Here is a 19,561-nt window from a genome sequence, read left to right as displayed (position 1 = left end):
AAATTTACCTCTGATCATCATCAGTGTTATTATCATTCACCATATTGGGCTTGTGTTCACTCTTTTGGGCTTTCTATCTTGAAACAGATTACCACTGCTGAAAATGGTTAAAACTTGATTATCTCTGGTAAGTTCTTTTCCGCGGGGCAGTTAACAGAGGCTTCGAGAGTGTGTGAACTTAGCAGTGCAGCCTTCTCTATCATGTGACCATGCTTGGCACACTTGATCCATGATGGCACAGTTCATTTGTGTAAGCAACTTGACAGATGTCCTTACTGAGGCATCAAATTGGATGGTGTCTGCTAACAAATCTAATGGGAAAAAAGAAAAGAGAATTCAAAGGATTATCTTTTTTTTTTTTTTTTTTTAGGATTAAATTTGTGCCGTTTAGCTGTTTGATACCCTGTAGTTAATGCTGCTTTATTAGAAGCCCATACAATTCTTCACATGGGTGTCAAAATAATTTCAGTGAAAATGATGTTGTGTGGCTGAAGTCTTCGTCTTGTGATTACAGATGGGTTATTGTCTGCTGTTTCACTGTCTTCCAAGCCTTTTGCTGGACGAGCTAGACTTAACAATCTCCATTAATTTACTTTGGCATTTCACATGGCTCGTCAGGCCACAAACACGATGGTCTTTAATAATTTTTTTTTTAATCCTGCAATGCTCCTTTTTAATTGATGTACTTCATAAATTGTATTTGCCAAAGCTATAATTACTCATCAAGCAGTGAAAGCAAACCTACCTCCAAGTACAATGAAGATGTTCTTTTGTGAAATTATTAAGATACAGAAGTTCGACACGCAGAGTAATTGTTTTAGCACTGCTTTATAATTATATCTTTTGGGAATGTATCTTAGGGGATCACACCTATTAGAGCCTATCAAATTGGAAAGGACCGATCATCACCAGCACACCTCATAAATGCCCCTGCCTCACAGTGACCATTTCCCAATATATATGAGGTCTTTAAAACACTTGGAATTGGCCTATTTCTTTCATAATGTTTTTAAATGCTCTTTAGAGTGGTTAACTCTCTGTTTCACCTGAGTTTCATTTAATTTATTTGAAATATTTTGTTCTGACTCTTGAAATCCCATAGAAGAACCTTATATCATTGGGTAGGGGATCCTGCAAGGAACATCAGTGGAGAGTTACCATCGAAAAAGTTTGGAAATAGGCCAAATTAAGGTGACTTAGAATCGCGTAGAAGAACCTTATATCATTGGGTAGGGGATCCTGGAAGGAACATCAGTGGAGAGCTACCATCGAAAAAGTTTGGAAATAGGCCAAATTAAGGTGACTTAGAATCACATAATGTAGAAATTCGCATTTAGTTGATTCGCAAAATGTGTAAATTTTACCATGGTGCAAAATTACGATATTAGCTTTTATAAGAAGGATCCAGGGAGAGTAAGAAAGTACTGTCAATAAAGGATTTGGAACAAGGTTTCCCAGAGTGTGTTCCCACAAGGTGTCGTGGGGGAAACGAAAAGGAAGTGCTCCACAGCGAACCTGGGAGGGAAGTTTACTGTCTCCCACTTAAAGAAGAGTCAGGTGTGTCCAAGTAGGAACCTTGCTGTCTTTTGTGTCATTTTGTCTCCAGTGTCTTGCATGTTGTAGGCATAGAAATACTTGCTGAAGAGTGAACTGCAGGACTTCTCAGAGCCTTTAACTTTACAGCGAGCACTGTGACTCATCCAAGAGAGGGTGGTGATTCGCAGCCTTTCCCAAACTTATTGGACTTTGGAACCCTTTTCTTGAGGAACGTTTTACTAGACTTAGTAAACGAGATACCTCTGGGAAATTCAAGATTTGAGTAAGATCGTTAAAAATAAAGTTTTGAAATTGATCACTGAGTGAAATATTCAAGTTTTTTGCTGCGATTGGAACCTAAGTGATACAGATTATGCAGCAGGAGGGATGTCAGACTTCATTGCTTGTATCTGTGATTTTGGGCAAGTTGCCTGACCCCGAAAAGCCTCAGTGTGTTCATCTGTAAAATAGGGATAGTAATTATATTTCTCTAACTGGTTCTTGGGAAAATAAATTACATTTGGTCCCGCTCTGGAAAGTTAAATGAAACTATGTAGAGGACTTCACTGGGTAAACCCTTATTATCATTATCATCATAAAAAACTAAGGGATAGGGCTTCCCTGGTGGCGCAATGGTTGAGAGTCCGCCTGCCTATGCAGGGGACACGGATTCATGCCCCAGTCCGGGAAGATCCCACATGCCGCGGAGCGGCTGGGCCTGTGAGCCATGGCCGCTGAGCCTGTGCGTCCGGAGCCTGTGCTCCGCAACGGGAGAGGCCACAACAGTGAGAGGCCCACGTACTGAAAAAAAAAAAAGTAAGGGATAAAATTGCTTCATTTAGTTGGTTATGATAGTTAGTTGGTTATGATACACTGAAGTTAAAATGCGATCGACCTTTCTCCCTCTCTCCCTTTCTTCAACAAATAGTGGAGGGCTTCTCATATGCCAGGCGTAGTTGTTAGTTCTGAGGGAGACAGCAGTGAACGCAATTAAGGCCCCTTCCCTCGTGGACCTAGGGTTTTTGTAATATAATGTGTTTACCGATGTCATGGTCTCTTAGAACATAAATTTAATTGTACACAATTCAGTTAAAGTTAACTGTTCTGAGGTCATTATATTAGAGATCTGCCCCAAAGGATCACTTTTTCTCTCAGAATTGGACCTGTTCTCACATGAAACAAGCAACACAAGATTCAGAGGTCATGTTTTAAAAGAAAATAAATAAAATTAAGCTAGCATTACTCGATAAGGTAAAGCCAGGGAAACGTGGGATCCCTTTCTTCCCGATCAGGTCCACCATGGCAGTCGGGTGGCCAGATTTAGCAAATAAAAACATACAACATGCAGTTATATTTGAATCCCCCATAAATAAAGAATAATTTTTTTTCTATAAGTAAATCCCAAATACTGCAAGGGACATACTTATACTAAAATAAAAAGTGGTATATTTAAAAATGAAATTTAACTGGGCATCCTGTATTTTTTTTTTTTTTTTTTTTCTGAACACCCTTCCTCTCTAAACCAGGGGCCCAGCCCACTGCACAGAAGAAAGATGATTGCAACAAGTCAACGTTTGAATCCATCTGTGCAGAGGAGATATTTTACCCCAAACAGAATAGGAACTTTTGCTTCCATTTGAAATGATTTATAGCTGTTCCCGCCTGATCGCCGAGTGTTTCCAAATTAAAAGCCATTAATTAAGGCCTTATATAGATACAAAAGATATTCCAGGAGTGCTTTGTAATTCCAGCTCAGTACTTCAGGTGAGAGCTTTTCAAATTACGTGGACCACTGGAGCCACCTGCTTGAGGAACCACGGTGGGAGCCGTCTCGTGGCTCATCAGTGCGCCACCGTGCCAGCGTTGTTACTGATTTTTCTCATTTCTCCAGGGCAAATACTAATTAATGGATACAATTCACAGCTGATTAGCTGTGGTTTCTTCAGTAATTACATTCGCATACTAACTGTTCAGAAGAGGATTTCTAACCCAGTTCTTATTTCACTCTAAGCTTAATTTGTTTTTTGAATTGTTTAGGCCCTTCGTTAAATAGCCATTTTATTTTTCTTTGTTGTTTTAGGTGCTATTAGATAATAAGTGAGTTTAATCTTTAAAAAAATGCTCGCTGATAATGAGCTGTTTGCCTTAAATGGATTTCTAATTCCCCAACAAAACCTACAGTAAAGTTGTGATACAGGCTTTCGCGAGGTTTGAGTCAGGAATTGGTATGCGGAATAAACATCGCGGCCCAAGTTCTCATAAATCTCCAAAAAGAACATTCTAAATGGAGTCCCGAGATCTTAATTCTAAAATCATTCATTCATCAAAAATTCCAGGATCGGGCTTCCCTGGTGGCGCAGTGGTTGAGAGTCCGCCTGCCGATGCAGAGGACACGGGTTCGTGCCCCTGTCCGGGAAGATCCCACGTGCCGCGGAGCGGCTGGGCCCATGAGCCATGGCCGCTGAGCCTGCGCTTCCGGAGCCTGTGCTCTGCAACGGAAGAGGCCCGCGTACTGCAAAAAAAAAAAAAAAAAAAAAAAAAAATGGGGGAAAACTGTGTGTGTGTTCATGCTCCTGCTCACGTGTTTCTTTTTACTTTTAAAATGATTTTTAAAACACTTTATTGAGGTATCATGGACCTACAAAAAAACTGTACATATTTCATGTATACAACTTGATGAGTTTGGAGATAAGTATACATTTGTGAAGCCATCACCATGTGTTTTTGATGTCACATGCCTTCAGAGAAACTAGATAAAGGGCTTTCTTAAGCGCCACAAATACATCTTTCATAAATCCTTATAAAGATACTTATCCAAATGAATCTGAGAGCTCATTGTGTGAGGATGTATTTAGGTGTGATTTTACAGGGTGGGATTTTGCTTCTGTAGACCATAACAGCATTCTGGAACCCTTAGAGCCTTCCGTATAAATCCTGCTTGGTTCTTGGATCCCTGACATGAGAAAGTGCAGCGTGTCAGTCCCGCTTCTGTGAACGAATCATACAGGTTCAGAGTCAGAGGATGAGAGCCTCCCAGAAATAAGTGCTTGTGGGTTTATTGGGAGGAGGATTATGTGGGTCTTTCATATCTATGTGTCTGTATCTATATTTATTCTCTGTATTTATCTGTGTGTTTGTATCTATCTGTGTACCCATCTCTTTGGGAAAATTGTGTCTTTTACTTTAAATAATTACTAGCTCTATTTATAATAGAGAATGGATATACATTTCACCCTGTGGAGACCAAACCTATGTGTTATTTGATGCATGAAAGGAAGGAAATAATACACTTTATAAAAAGAAGGGCATTCTTTTACCATTTAAAAATCATGAAAATAATATAGCTCCGGATAATTATGCTCACAGAGCCTTTCCACATTGCCAGACTGATAAGAGAATGTTTAAAGCAACAAAACGTTCCTACTTAGACTATCTGAACCTGAAAATACGTTTCTGCCAAAATCCAAGTTTTATATTTTGATAACAGGTCTCTAGAAGGAAAGAGCTTATGTCTGAAATGCTGATACGGTCTTATTTGTGATGGCCTGAATGGGCTATTGTGTTAGGGAATTAAATAAAAATTGCTGTGTTCATAGGATCCCGCTTATATGTTAAACCTCTTTGCACTTAATGTTACATTGAGAGATTAAATACCACTGTTTTCAACAGCTCTGATGGATATAGATATCGTTTTAAACTCTGGAGATTTAAAAAATACTCTTTAGTCTTATTATTTATTTATATTCATGCCACACCCCATTCACAGGAAAATAGAATTTGAGTCCTGGGAATTGAATTCTATTCACTTTAATTCACATTTTAACCTACCCACACTTGTGACATCTGTTCTTGAAAAGTAAGCTATGAAATCCCAACATGCTTTAAAAATGTGTCAGGGTGATTTTCTTGGAAACTCTTTTCCTGCTAACCTGACAAATGCCAGTTCGATAAACAACACCCACTAGTGACCAGTTGGCCAAATGTTTACAATTGTCTCCCTTTGCTATTAGTCTCGATGAGAAACAACACTATTTTCTAGAATTATCGCGTTAGCTTAACTCGGTGCTTTATTTTCTGAGGGAACCAGCCGACAGCATATAACATAGTGCTCTGAAATCTGTCACAGTTCACATTTGGTCCGAGTGAAACCACCCTTTTATCTCACAACACCAACATTCTTTCCAAATCCCATCTAAGCAGTAAGTAAACCCCCAGAATTCTTTACGATGCTGCATATTAACATAAAACAATCTGTTTTCTTTCAGTTTGGAAATAACAATAACTACATGAATATGGCTGAAGCAAACAACGCTTTCTTTGCAGCCGGCGAGGTAGGTGTCTGCCTTAATGTATCTGTTCATGTTTTGTGTGTTATTTAGATCATTTAACAGGCTTGAAGGGAAAAGCCAAGTATTGAATTTATCTTGTTATTACGTGGCACGAGGTAACAACTTTGGAGGAAAAACGAGAAAAACCTATTGGAAGAGAAAATAACCTGACAAGTCTTTATCACTCGTCCATAGGCTGTTAGGAACGTTAGTAATTCACATACACATCTCTTGATGAAAAGAGTACAGATGCAAGCAAAAGTAAGTATATAAGAAAGGATAGAATATCTATCCAAACTATATTTGGAAACTAGGATGGAAGGGACTCCTAATAGAAAATATTTAAACTTCACACAGCTCTGGGGATAATTTCATTAAGTTGACATGGTTTGGGAACAGTGTGGCAGAACAGTATTACAATTTCTGGGGTCTTCAGTGAGAGTGATGTAAAATGAGTATTTTTGTTAGATTCCCACACCCGAGTACGGTGCCTGGCACATAGTAGTTGCTCAATAAATATGTATTGAATGAATGAATGAATGGGCATGCTCCAAGACTCGGCTATAGCTAGGAAAATCAGGTGATGGATTTGAAATGCAACACCATGGTGGCTCTGAGTTTGTCTGCAGTTTACCAGTGCCCATGGAACAAACATATTTTTGTTGCTGTTTTCACTGCTTCCCTACTTAGTGACTTAAGGCTGCTGTCTTGGTCTCATTGGCCTGCCCTCCAGAACAACCTCCATCTTGATTAGATCAAGAAAGCGCGGACATATGTATATGTATAACTGCCTCACTTTGCTGTAGAGCAGAAAGTAACACAACATTGTGAATCAGCTATACTCCAATACAAATTTAAAAAAAAGAAATGGTTTCTTAAAAATGGTAGACTGTGTGAGATTTAAGATTTTAAAACAAGAACAAGCAGAAGTGAAATTGGTCCAAATGGAACATTTCCTCTTGTGATTCCTGTAATAAAAAGTCTTCATTTTCCAAATACATTCAAATATAGGAAACTGGACCAGCTTGACCCCAGAGAATGAAAATCATAATGGCTTCGTAAATGATCTCAGTTACAGGGAAGCAAGTGGTATGGAAGAAATTAACTTGGAGAAATTAGTAGAAAAAGTTGGGGAATCGAGAACTAAGGGTATCCGTAGATTAATCATTTTTGCAGTGACCATCATCTCTCTAACCAAGGATACTACCTAGATAAGGGAATATTGTTTGGCACTGGCTGCTGTGTTGTTTGTGATAATGAGCACAAACCCCATCTGTAAGGACAACATGATGTTTCATTCTGTAGGATTTTTTTCCCTACATTTGAATCAAACATTGATGAAAGCTCTACTGCCAGCAGCTGTTCAGAGACAATTTAATTCCAGCTGTGATAATTCACCGTGTCAGACATTGGCTGTTATATGTTGATACAACAGTTCTCCAGATTTGCATTTTTATCAAAAGGAACAAATGTTTTGAACATTTCAGTACAGATGGTATTTAATCATGTACATACTACTTTAACATGTACAAGGTAAACACTGGAAAGTCAGTATCTGCAAAAAGTAATCATGTAAACTCTAACTGATTAATCTGATACTGGTCATATGGCACAGTTGCGAAAGTCAATGTCTTTTTCTTTGGTTGCTGCCATACTTGGTTATTTTTATTATCTCAGACAACCAGTGCTGTGATTACTCTTTTCTCTAAGGAATGTTTAACTTTATATTTAATGGATTACCCCTCTTTAAAAGTCATTTAAGGTTTTAGCATTTTCTTAGTTATATAATATAATATTATGGTATTATTTTATTAGGCGATGAAATAGTAATATATTGAATTCTAGCTCAAAATTAATTTGTCTTTTAAAAAATATACTGGAGGAACACATAATATGTAAGATCTCTCTTTATTCCTTAACAGAAATAAAAATGACAACCTCCTTAATTTTAACTGCCTCGCTTAAGACGTGTTAGAATTTAAGAAGTAATCTTATATAATTATTTCACTGTACATCTTTTCTTGAACAAAAAATAAAGCCCAAGTAAATGTTAATGCACTATGTTATAGTATGTGCCTAATTTCCCAATCACTGCACTAAAAGTAAATTTATTTCTTTTTTTAACATTTTAACGAGTACAGACTAATTCAGGAAGACTTTAGGTTTGATGCTGCAAAGTCGAAATTGTGCCTGAAACCGATCCCCTTCCCATAGGTATCACCCTGTAGATAACACTACGGGGACCAGGATGCGCTGAGTTTGAAATTCACACATTTGCTTTATGTTTTCTGTCTGTGTCATGATTACCCTGACCATTTTTAAAGTACTTTAAATATTTATTGAAATAATATTTCAAGTGTTAATTACAGTGGTAATGAAAACAGCCAAATGCCACATATCAAGAATGAGTGTTTATCCGTATTGTTAATGTGATATGTTAGATTTCATTAAGCAGTAATGGGGTAGCAAATGAGTCACAAATTACAGTTGCATCTGTTACTAGACCACATTAGTGCCAAAATAACGGCAAATGCAGCCATAGGGTTACATTCATTAGCCAACCACGCTTGTGGCCAATTCATCCCTTTGTGTTTGAGAACTCGGGGTACCACAGTCAGAAATTGACATCCTTGGGGGGGTCATTATTGGAATAAATATGTCAGAAAATCTAATATTTCATTCTAGCTTTCAAATGTGTTATTATGCTCTAATGTTTTGCATCTATTGAATCTGCTAAGAACCTCAAGATGTTCAATTGTCCTGCCATAGACTCCCATAGCTTGTGACCTCTTTATTTCTGGTGAGATACAAATAGTAGTTGACAGGTTCCATAGGCAAGAAATGTTTTTTGTTTTTTTGTTGTTTTTTTTTTTTGTGGGCCTCTCACTGTTGTGGCCTCTCCCGTTGCGGAGCACAGGCTCCGGACGCGCAGGCTCAGCGGCCATGGCTCACGGGCCCAGCCACGCCGTGGCATGTGGGATCCTCCCGGAGCGGGGCACAAACCCACGTCCCCTGCATCGGCAGGCGGACTCTCAACCACTGCGCCACCAGGGAAGCCCAAGAAATGTTTTTTTTGTTTGTTTGTTTGTTTGTTTTCCCCTTGCGTTTGTTTCTATTTTCTCTCAAATGGTTCTTAAGTTACATCATCATTGATAGCTTGAAGAAGGATGATTTTCAGCCCTTAATTAGTCCTTTTAACCAGTTACAACAGATTCAAATTATGTGGCACCAATTCATTCTTCAAAAAATGCTATTAGTAATAAATGAACTATAATGTTGACCCTCTGAGCTAGGAATAAAAAAGTATCTGAGCTGTCCCTGAACCCCTTCACCCTACCAAAAAAATACTCTAGACCTTGACCCTTCTCCCCACAAAATCCAAGTTCTATTTTAAGAAAGACAATTCATGGGGTTCAGCAAGGCAGCCTTGGTTTGCATCTCAAGGCCCTATGTGAAAACACTATCTTTGAGAATCTGAGTAGCCATGAAGAAAACAATGCATTATTTACCTAGGTCTTGAGAAGTAACACTTGTCTAGGTAATTGAGCAACATCCATGGAATTAGAACATTTCTATCAGTATATCTCTATGCTCGTTCAATGGTCTTTAAAAGCTGAAGACTGGGGCTTCCCTGGTGGCGCAGTGGTTGGGAGTCCACCTGCCGATGCAGGGGACACGGGTTCGTGCCCCGGTCCGGGAAGATCCCACATGCCGTGGAGCGGCTGGGCCCGTGAGCCATGGCCTCTGAGCCTGTGCGTCCGGAGGCTGTGCTCTGCAACGGGAGAGGCCACAACAGTGAGAGGCCTGCGTACCGCAAAAAAAAAAAAAAAAGCTGAAGACTGGAAGAAAAGTGTTCTGATAAATACGTATCAAAATCTTCCTATAAAAGAAAATAACTCTCCTTACAATTTAAATAAAAGCCGCGGATATATGTACTCTGATAATCCTTATATGAAATGCTTTATTACAAACAGTAACAATTTCCATGGAAGCATTCATTGCACTTGAGGATATACCAATAAGGAAATTTAAAAAGCAAACCATACATTCAATATCACTTGTTTTATATATTGTGGCAGAAAGTAAATATGTGTAATGTTCACTTCTGGATTAATGTCGTGTGTGTGCTCCACAAAATCGTCAGCATTTGATGAAGCATGTGGATAATGTAAGCGTTTGAGTCGTTTCACTAACGTATCAATAAAGTGGTAATTTGTTATACAGCCAAATCTAATGTCGCTGGTGCTCCAACTAACAACAAAGACAGATGTTGCTAATTAAGTACGCATTAAAAAACTGTTAATACTGATACTCCATTAAAATCATATGATAATGAGACTCAAATCTTTAATCAGAATGATCAGCAAAACTTTATGTATGGAAATCTGTGTTTAAGGTATTTTCATTTGAGAAATCAATATTTGGCCTAGCTCTGTAGTATTTTCATGCGAAATCTTTCGTTTTCCCTCCAAGGAGAAATAAGATATAGGAAGAGAATATGAAGATATCTGTATTTTGTTTCCTTTAGCAGACGTTCCATACACCAAGCCTCGGAGATGAGGAGTTTGAAATACCCCCGATCACACCACCTCCAGAGTCGGACCCCGCTCTGGGCATGCCTGATGTACTTCTACCTTTTCAAGGCCTCAGCGATCCGTTGCCTTCCCAGGGAAGTGAATTCACGCCCCAGTTTCCCCCTCAAAGCCTGGATCTTCCTTCCATTACAATCTCAAGAAATCTCGTGGAACAAGATGGCGTGCTTCATAGCAGTGGGTTGCATATGGTAGGCAGCAAATTTACTGCTTGAAAGTGTTTTAGTTATTGTTTGTCCTTCTCAGGGTAAAGATCTGAGAGCCCATGTGCTAAAACATGCTCGTGCCTATCCACCGGAGGACGTGTGGATTGTTCCTCCCAATGCCGTTTAAATGCAGGTAGTGGATTAATCCCTGGTGTGGGACAAGAGCGCGCTGGGTTGGTTGATTTGAAAGAGGAGGACCCAACAAGTTCCTTCTGGTTTGAAATGAGTTTCTGAGAAGTCTGATTCATTGGTTTGAAAGCAAAGGCATCTCCCCTTGCCTTTGGTTTGACAAAGAGGTGTACTTGAGTTGAAAGTTTGCCCAGGAGAGTTTTTAGAAATGGAAGCCCTTATCAAGTGCCCGGGTCTTTTGCATTTGTTGGATTAAAGCATCACGTTTATGATACATGATTTGCTCCTATCTGAGATGAAATATCAAACTGTGGTACAGAGAAAGGGAGAAAGAATAATTGCTTATAACCAGCAGAGAAAAATATAGAGCAGGTTATTGTGTGAAGTATACCTAATTGTGGTATTTATTGTCGTAAACATCAAGTAAGGCCCTCCAGAGAGCCAAGGTTACTAATGCAATAATTTTGGTTCTGTTTTTCTCAGTGTGCAATTATAGTTAGCAATCACCAGAGTAAATCTGCTTAAGTATTTTAAGCTCATCTGCTGGGATTGTTTTTTTTTTCTCTACCATAGTATATAATGCATTTGTGTCTATCTAGGTGAGGTACTAGGCAGACATTTTAAACAAGATTAATAGTTTATAGGGCTTTTTTTTTAACCCTGATAAAATGAAACAGACGTGTTGGTATAACAAAAAACAATTCCTATTGCTTGTTTACATATTTCTGTGCACATTATGACCATGCCAGCGATGTTTATTGGTTTCATTGTTAATTCCCCAGATAACAACAGATGATTGCCAAATATGTAGTGGATTAGCAGTGCAAAGATTCAGTGTGCTCTCTGAAATATAAGATTACTTTCCCAAATAGGATTGCGGCAACATAATTTTCTTTGCCTGTGATCTTTTGTGTCTGAGCTGAACATCAGGGTTTTTATTTTTACTTTTTTGTCAGAAAAGAATGCAGGGAACAGTCGGGAAATGGTCATTAAGTATTCATAAACGTTCTTCGCCATCACAAATAATTGTTTCCTGTGAACTTTCTTACATTTTTGTCCCTTTGACACTGGAAGGGAGGGTTCTGTCCTCTGTTCCTCTATAATGAGGCTTGCAATGTTGTGCCTGGAAAATAATAAAAATAAAAAGGGTGTTTAGTCACCAAGAGAGTTTGCCTAGGGTTCACCATTATTCATAGATGCTCAGCGAGGCTCATTTAAGTTAGGGAAATAGTTAAAAGACCATATAATGCATGCTAAAATGTGTGCTTTATTAAATTGGTAAATATTTATTAATAATATAAGAATCTGCCTTTAAATTAAACATCTGATGAATTACCTTGCCTTAAAGCTATAAAACTGTTATTGCTGCTATAAAAAAAAGTGTAAAGGAGGCATTTTGACTATGAAATTTCATTTCATGGTCAATTGAATTTACTATATGGGAAAGAACTAAAGATGGAATCATAAAATAATTATGATATTCACATACACTTAAAGAACAATGCTTTCACGGACTGGCATTGGAAGAGAGGACTCAATTTTTAATGCTTCTTTTGTAATGTATTGCTAATCACTCAAGCCCTTGAATTATTTCATTGATTTTTAAAAGTATGAGTACTTTAGCCAAGTGCAAGATGTTGTCATGGTATTTACATGGACCTCATCACATTTATTGGAGCCTTTCTGAAGTTTTGCTGAACCCAAATGATATTTATTTTGGCTGGAAACAAACTAATCTTGTTGAAAATTCTAGTAGAATTTCACCTTGAAGAAATGTCTTGGGATTTTAAATCACAAATGTTGGAAAAAATAAAATGTACCAGGACAGAATTATGATGAATACAATGTGTCGTTGGCTTTGTTCTATGTACTACCTGACATGTTCACCTATAAACTTGAATTCAGAATCGCCAGAGGCATGGTTAAAAATAGGTTATGTCAAGGTTCTTCTATATTTCCCTCCGGGTACCAAGGTGGCTGGCGACATCATAATGCTCCACAGCAGCTCCTCGGAGATTTCCCTTAGGAAGGTCACCAGAAAAATAATAAATAATACTTTATACATCATGCACTCGGCTTCCCAGTGTGCACCGGTTATCATACCTTATGCAAGTAAGAAGTTTTATTATCCAAATGAATATGGCTGTCTGTTAAGGATTGCTATGGTGAATTAAGACTTTCATATAAGAAGAAAAGCCAGCTTGTTTATGGGGTATTGAACCAGCTTTTCTTCAGAGCTTCACTGGTTTTCCTTTAGAAAGAGTGGCTGTTTGTCACTTTACTGATTAGCTGCATTTTTGTTGGCAACCAGCACAACATGTTTATCTTCCTTAAGTTTCTGCCATTATATTTAAAAAACAGAAAGCAGGAACAAAAAAGAAAAGGGGGGATTAAAAAGAGTCTAATGATTAGCATCCCATTTCAAAATATGCAAATAATGCCCTGGTATTCAAAAGAGAATTGTTGAAAAAATTGAAAGTCGATGCCTTTGTGACTTAAAAGAACAACCTTGATTTGCTTGTTGTGGATGTGTGTATTTTCACACAGGGTGTCGCTGGCAAGTTGAAATCAACAGTCATAGTTTGGTTACCTCTAAGCATTATTGTCAGTTTAGATGATCATCTGGAAATTATTTTAATCTACAAAAGATTGCAATCCTAAAAATCTACAACGTGCGCTCCAAAAGGTTTCTTTCTTTTTTTTTTTTTTTAACACCTCTCTATAATCTGCCCAGCCTGCTGAGTAGCATTGACATCAGTAGTACATCAATTTCAGAAAGTGGATTATTTTTACTAGACAGCTATTGTGACATATTGGGTCAGTCATAAATGAAAGATATTCATGCAAGCATGCAATACTTGTAATGAAGTCTCACTCTGACCTTCTGTATGATTGATTCTGTAATTTAGTTTTCTCAGGCAGTGCCTGAAATGAAATGAAATCATGTTGAACAAGTTTTGAATACCCACAGTGCACCAGGAGAAGAAAAATCTGCAGCCCTAGAGGCTTGAGAGAGCAGCTGAACGATTTATCTCTATGCTATTATAGCCTTTGCCAGCATTCAACATTTCTTTTTTTTTTTTTCTTATTTGGCTTAAGTACTTAATTCTGCAGGTAGCAGTAAATGGGAAAATAAAATGCTGTTCAGATTTAGAATGACAGGACAGGAGTATGTGCAGGGGACTGATAAAATATCTTGAATAGAACTGACCTTTCATGTAGCTGAAAGTTACTGGGGGATTCATCCTCATAATTACCATATAGATTATTTTTATTTCTTTCCTGCAATGAAACATTTCAGAGAGCAGTAGTGCTGATTGAATGAAAATTGAACTTGTTAACATTCTTTTCAGCTTAGCCTGTTGTACATAACAGAAGGTTAGCTTTGATGAATTTCAAAATTCTCTTTGATATCCAAGAAACAGACAGTAACATAATTGTCTCTAGTCTGATATTTTGTATGCCCCCCAAAAGAGAATTTATAAAACACACTGATAATTCACATATTTTTTCTTCGTGCATTATGTTTCATGTTTGGAAGAGCGACGTTTTCTGTTTGATGTTGCTTTGGACTTAATTGCGATAGCACATATTTATAGAGAACACTACTGGTGCTCTGATAATATCAAACATAGTACTAGAAAATTGACAAAGATGGAAGTAAGGGAGCTAAATTTGGGTATGGCAGTCTCTGTACCCGTTAAGGAAAGAGAATGAGAGAGAAAAAAGTCTTACAGAAGGTATGCACACAGAGAAGAAAAGTACCAGCTTTTAAAATATTCACAAAGCTCTTATGTCATAATCCAGACAGACATCATTTTTGATCAGAAAAATAAGAATGTATCAAAATAATACTCCTAAAATTACCAGGCTTATTTTAGAAGTTTTGATTTTCTCGTACAGTCATTTAGTAGGGGTCTAATTCTGAATTATTTTTATTTTCACAAAATAACTTTCATGCCATTTTTGTACTATCCAAAATCTTACGTTAAGAGAAATCGCAGACTTTTCAATTAATACATCGTTTTAGTAATGTAGCTTAATGTGTTACAGATAAAACAGTTATTTCATGGGTCATTAATGTGTTTAATGCATGGAACGTTCTATTAGAACAAGCCCTTATTATTGTTATGGACAGGTTCATTGCCATTGTCAATAGAGGCGGCAGAGCTAAATTCCACAGGACGATTACCATTTAGCCTTTGGGGGGACCAACAAGTTCTCATACAAATTGAATGATTAACTCAGTAATGTTTATTTTTGGTCAGGTCATGGTCGAAACGTATTCTTATTGTAAATTAACAATAGAAAAGGCACATCTTACATAAGCAAAATAACTCACTTTGAGTGGAATGGGACCTATCTGTGCCAAGCCCAAAGTATATAATTAAAACCATATTAACTCTAGCAGACATTTGCTGAGCACTTACTAGGTGCTATGTATTGTTCTTAATCATTAGAGACCGATCATTTATCAAACTGAGTTCTCGGTCAGCAGTGTCTCCTCCACGTAATACAGAACTTCGGAGTCTGATGACTGCTTCAAAGAGGCATGCTGTCCCAGGTCCACTTTAATTAACTGTTGCTACACCTGGACAATCGTCTACCCAAAATACCCAAGCCACAGACATTTTACGAGCTGCCTTTTTTGGTAGAGCAAATAACCTTGTACCATACACGGCTTAAAAGAAATATTCTTTATTCTCTGCCTGGGAAGGCCTACTGACCCCGAACGTATGAGTGTTGTCTTAAAGGTTGAGTTAACTTTAGGATCATGTATTAAAGGAGGGGCATGTTCCAAACTTCTACAAAACCCAATTAGCTCTTGTGAAGGGCAACATGTGATTACTTGGTTGATTTATCCCATTCAAGGAAACATGTTATTAAAAAGTTAGGCTATGGTTTATTTCCCTGTATCTTGTTTTTAACATATATACTCTACAGTTATAACCTTCTATAGCATTGGCAGTATTTCCCTGTGGGTTAGGGACAGAAGACACACCATTCTACGTCACTCAGATTCCCAAATAAAACTGGCTTGATGGGTCAAACAGTTTTTAGAGGGATGAGAGTTACTCCTGTACTTTGGCCTCACTTGTCACCCTTAGAAACGGTCTCCTTTGCTTGTTTACGGCCTGTCCTGTCCCCTCATCTGTCTTGTTTGCTACTGTCATCCTCAGGCCTGGAACAGTGTCTGGGCTGGAATACACGAGGCTCTCAATAAATATTATATTTGTGGAATATATGAATGAATGAAAGGATAATGAAAGAATATTTATTTGTTATTAAGAATGTACCTTAATACTAAATAAAAATGGAGGTGGGGAGGAGGTTTAAAGTATCAACAGCTGTAAAAATGGAATTCCTCTTTAAAATTTTAATTTAGGATTGAATAAAATCAACACAGAGCTGACTCCTTGGTAAAACAAAGGAGTTAGAGGGTACATAAGAAAATACCATTGTTTTATGATAAACTCTTGAAATTTTTATTTTGCTAAGAAACTATTAACTTTGGGGAAGACTGGTTTTCACAAAACTTTCATGTGTAGGTATGTTTGATTATAACCCTGAGAGTAGTTATTAAGTAAAAAGTATCTATTTCGGTGCAGAGATTTTGATAAATATAACCTTTAGGGTATGTAGGTCTGTAATTATCATTGATGTATTTGGCACGACTGTGTTTGTTTCAGTTTCTATTTGGGTTAGGAATGCACTTGCTATGCGTAAATGTTGATTGATTGTTTATTTGGAAGTAAAATTTTAACCTCGCTATAGGACATAACTAAATAATTGAGCATAAAATTACTGGATTTCCTATTTGTAGTTTTCTGATATTTATTAATACAAAGCAGTTTTTATTACTGATAATTAATTACTCCATTTCTCAAGAAATATTGATTAAAAAACCACATAGTGAAAATGTATTTAGTCGCACTTTCTAATATATTTGGGTTATTTGCTTCTTAATTAGATGTTACCCTTTATTATAAGAATCTGATATTACATTGTTACAGAGAATATTTGCTTGTAAATGTAGATGGAAGGTGCATTAAATACATTTGCATGTTAGATTTTTAAAAATCCTTTGTGATAAAATCAACTCAGATGGAAGTAAGCATCATTGAACAGAGTAAAAATATCAATAGATAAAATAGAATAAGGTGTGGTACTTAAAATTTAAAAATCTATTCTAAAGCTTACATCTTAACATTTGTAAAAGAAACAAAAACGCAAAACAGGAGGATGTGTGATTATGTATCACCAAGTATGCATCACAAAGATAAATTCCAGGCATGGGAAGGAAAGGGAAATTCATTCTGAGAGGACTTCATGGAGGGACAGGCCCGGAAAGTAGGAGTGAAAAAGATTTGAATATGTAGAGGAGGGAGAGTTTTCTTGGCTAAAGAAATAAGAGCAAACCATTCCCATCCCCCCAAACCCCACATATTTTATATGAAGTATGGACATGGTAATATAACACGGTGATTTACACAGTAGGGACGTTTTTTCACCTTTCCGTTCTCTTTCAATCTTAAGTCAAGAAGGAAGTCTCAGTTTGGGGCTAATGAGTCTTTCACATCTCTCTTTCATCCTTTTTAAAAAAGAGAGCAGAACTCTGGCTCAGAACCTTAGGCAGGTCTGCATATTTAGATGGACTGTAATGGAATTATTCAGTATTTCCTTTACTTAGTATTTATCTGGCATTCCATTGATTATGGTGATTCCAGTTTTTAATTTATGCTAGTGATGTAAAGTTTCCTTTTTAATATAAAATTATTCAGATTTAACCATTCACTCAAATGATTAACGTTCAATAATAGACTGGATTTCAGGCAATTTAAGAAAACGGGGGACCTCTACCCCAAATTCACTGTTCCTTGGTTTCCTGTTTTAAAAAAACAAAGGACAAAGAGGCTCTTTCATCAGGTAGAGAGAGAAGCAAGCCTCAGCTGAGCACTCCCCCTACCAAGACATGGACAAACCATCAAGGCATTGTTGCGCAAAGGCTTCGTTGAACTGTACTTATAGATAGAAGGCAATGTGCTTCCTGTTAGAAGTCCATGGCCTGCCCATTCTGAATGACCTTTCTGACTGCAAAAACTAATCCTTGAGTACTCTTCAAAACATAAGTTGAGGTGTTAGGCTATACATTTATACTATTTATAATTAAATCCAAGTTGTCCACAATTGATGGATGCCCATGAAGTATGATCAGTTAATACTTTCTTTTTTGAATTTTATTTTATTTATTTTTTGCACAGCAGGTTCTTATTAGTTATCTATTTTATACATATTAGTGTATACATGTCAATCCCAATCGCCCAATTCATCACACCACAACCCCCAGCCCCTGCCACTTTCCCCCCTTGGTGTCTATACGTTTGTTCTCTACATCTGTGTCTCTATTTCTGCCCTGCAAACCAGTTCATCTGTACCATTTTTCTAGGTTCCACATATATGCGTTAATATACGATATCCGTTTTTCTCTTTCTGACATACTTCACTCTGTATGACAGTCTCTAGGTCCATCCACATCTCTACAAATGACCCAATTTCGTCCCTTTTTATGGCTGAGAAATATTCCATTGTATATGTGTACCACATCTTCTTTATCCGTTCGTCTGTCGATGGGCATTTAGGTTGCTTCCATGGCCTGGCTATTGTAAATAGTGCTGCAGTGAACATTGGGGTGCATGTGTCTTTTTGAATTATGGTTTCCCCTGGGTATATGCCCAGTAGTGGGATTGCTGGGTCATATGGTAATTATATTTTTAGTTTTTTAAGGAGCCTGCATACTGTTCTCCACAGCGGCTGTATCAATTTACATTCCCACCAACAGTGCAATAGGGTTCCCTTTTCTCCACATCCTCTCCAGTATTTGTTGTTTGTAGATTTTCTGATGATGCCCATTCTAACTGCTGTGAGGTGATACCTCATGGTAGTTTTCATTTACATTTCTCTAATAATTAGTGATGTTGAGCAGCTTTTCATGTGCTTCTTGGCCACCTGCATGTCTTCTTTGGAGAAATGTCTGTTTAGGTCTTCTGCCCATTTTTGGATTGGGTTGTTTGTTTTTTTAATATTGAGCTGAATGAGCTGTTTATATAATTTGGAGATTAATCCTTTGTCCGTTGATAGTATTTTTTTTAAGATTTTTTTTTTTGATGTGGACCATTTTTAAAGTTTTAATTGAATTTGTTACAATACTGCTTCTGTTTTATGTTTTGGTGTTTTGGCCGCAAAGCATCTGGGATCTTAGCTCCCCGACCAGGGATGGAACCCGCACCCCCTGCACTGGAAGGCAGAGTCGTAACCACTGGACCACCAGGGAAGTCCCCTGATCAGTTAATACTTATTGGAATGAGTAACATCACTGGATAGGTACCAAGCCTTTAAACTTTGAGTGGCATCCTTCTACATCGTGAATAAAGTCTAGGATGGATTACAAGGCCTGTTACTTTTGGCCATTACTTGCCTCTCCAGCTTCACAGCGAGCCTCGCTTTCCCTGGCCAGTAACGCTGACCTCTCCCTTACTTATCCGTGATGCGCTTCCTTATGCTATGTGACTTTGTACAAGTTCTTCTTCTCTGCATACGATGCTCTTCCCTCTTTTCTAGCTCAGTTAGCTTCTTCTCTTCCTTTACACCTCAGCCCAGTGGGTCACCTCTGCAAGGAAGCATCCCCTGATTTCCCCACCTTGCATGATCTGGCCCATTCCCATCTCTCCGATCCCATTGCATTTCGCTGTTTACCTTGCCTACCCGGCTC

At 37.7% G+C, this 19,561-nt stretch overlaps 1 protein-coding gene across 1 annotated transcript in view; it reads left to right on the top strand.

Annotated features, from left to right (window-relative positions):
- Window positions 1-5,615: 5,615 nt before the first annotated feature.
- The window catches only part of TOX3 (TOX high mobility group box family member 3), a 32,561-nt gene continuing 18,615 nt past the window's right edge, over window positions 5,616-19,561 (top strand). The window contains exons 1-2 of the mRNA XM_022555191.3: window positions 5,616-5,867; window positions 10,396-10,647. Of these exons, the coding sequence (XP_022410899.2) occupies window positions 5,763-5,867; window positions 10,396-10,647 (357 nt within the window). The 5' untranslated portion in view covers window positions 5,616-5,762. The remainder of the gene's footprint in view (window positions 5,868-10,395; window positions 10,648-19,561) is intronic.

The sequence above is a fragment of the Delphinapterus leucas genome, chromosome 20 (genome assembly GCF_059928025.1).
Source record: "Delphinapterus leucas isolate spDelLeu-1000000601 "Yukka" chromosome 20, BTC_Dleu_Yukka2, whole genome shotgun sequence".
NCBI classification, from domain to species: domain Eukaryota; kingdom Metazoa; phylum Chordata; class Mammalia; order Artiodactyla; family Monodontidae; genus Delphinapterus; species Delphinapterus leucas.
This window is presented reverse-complemented; position numbering and strand designations above follow the sequence as displayed.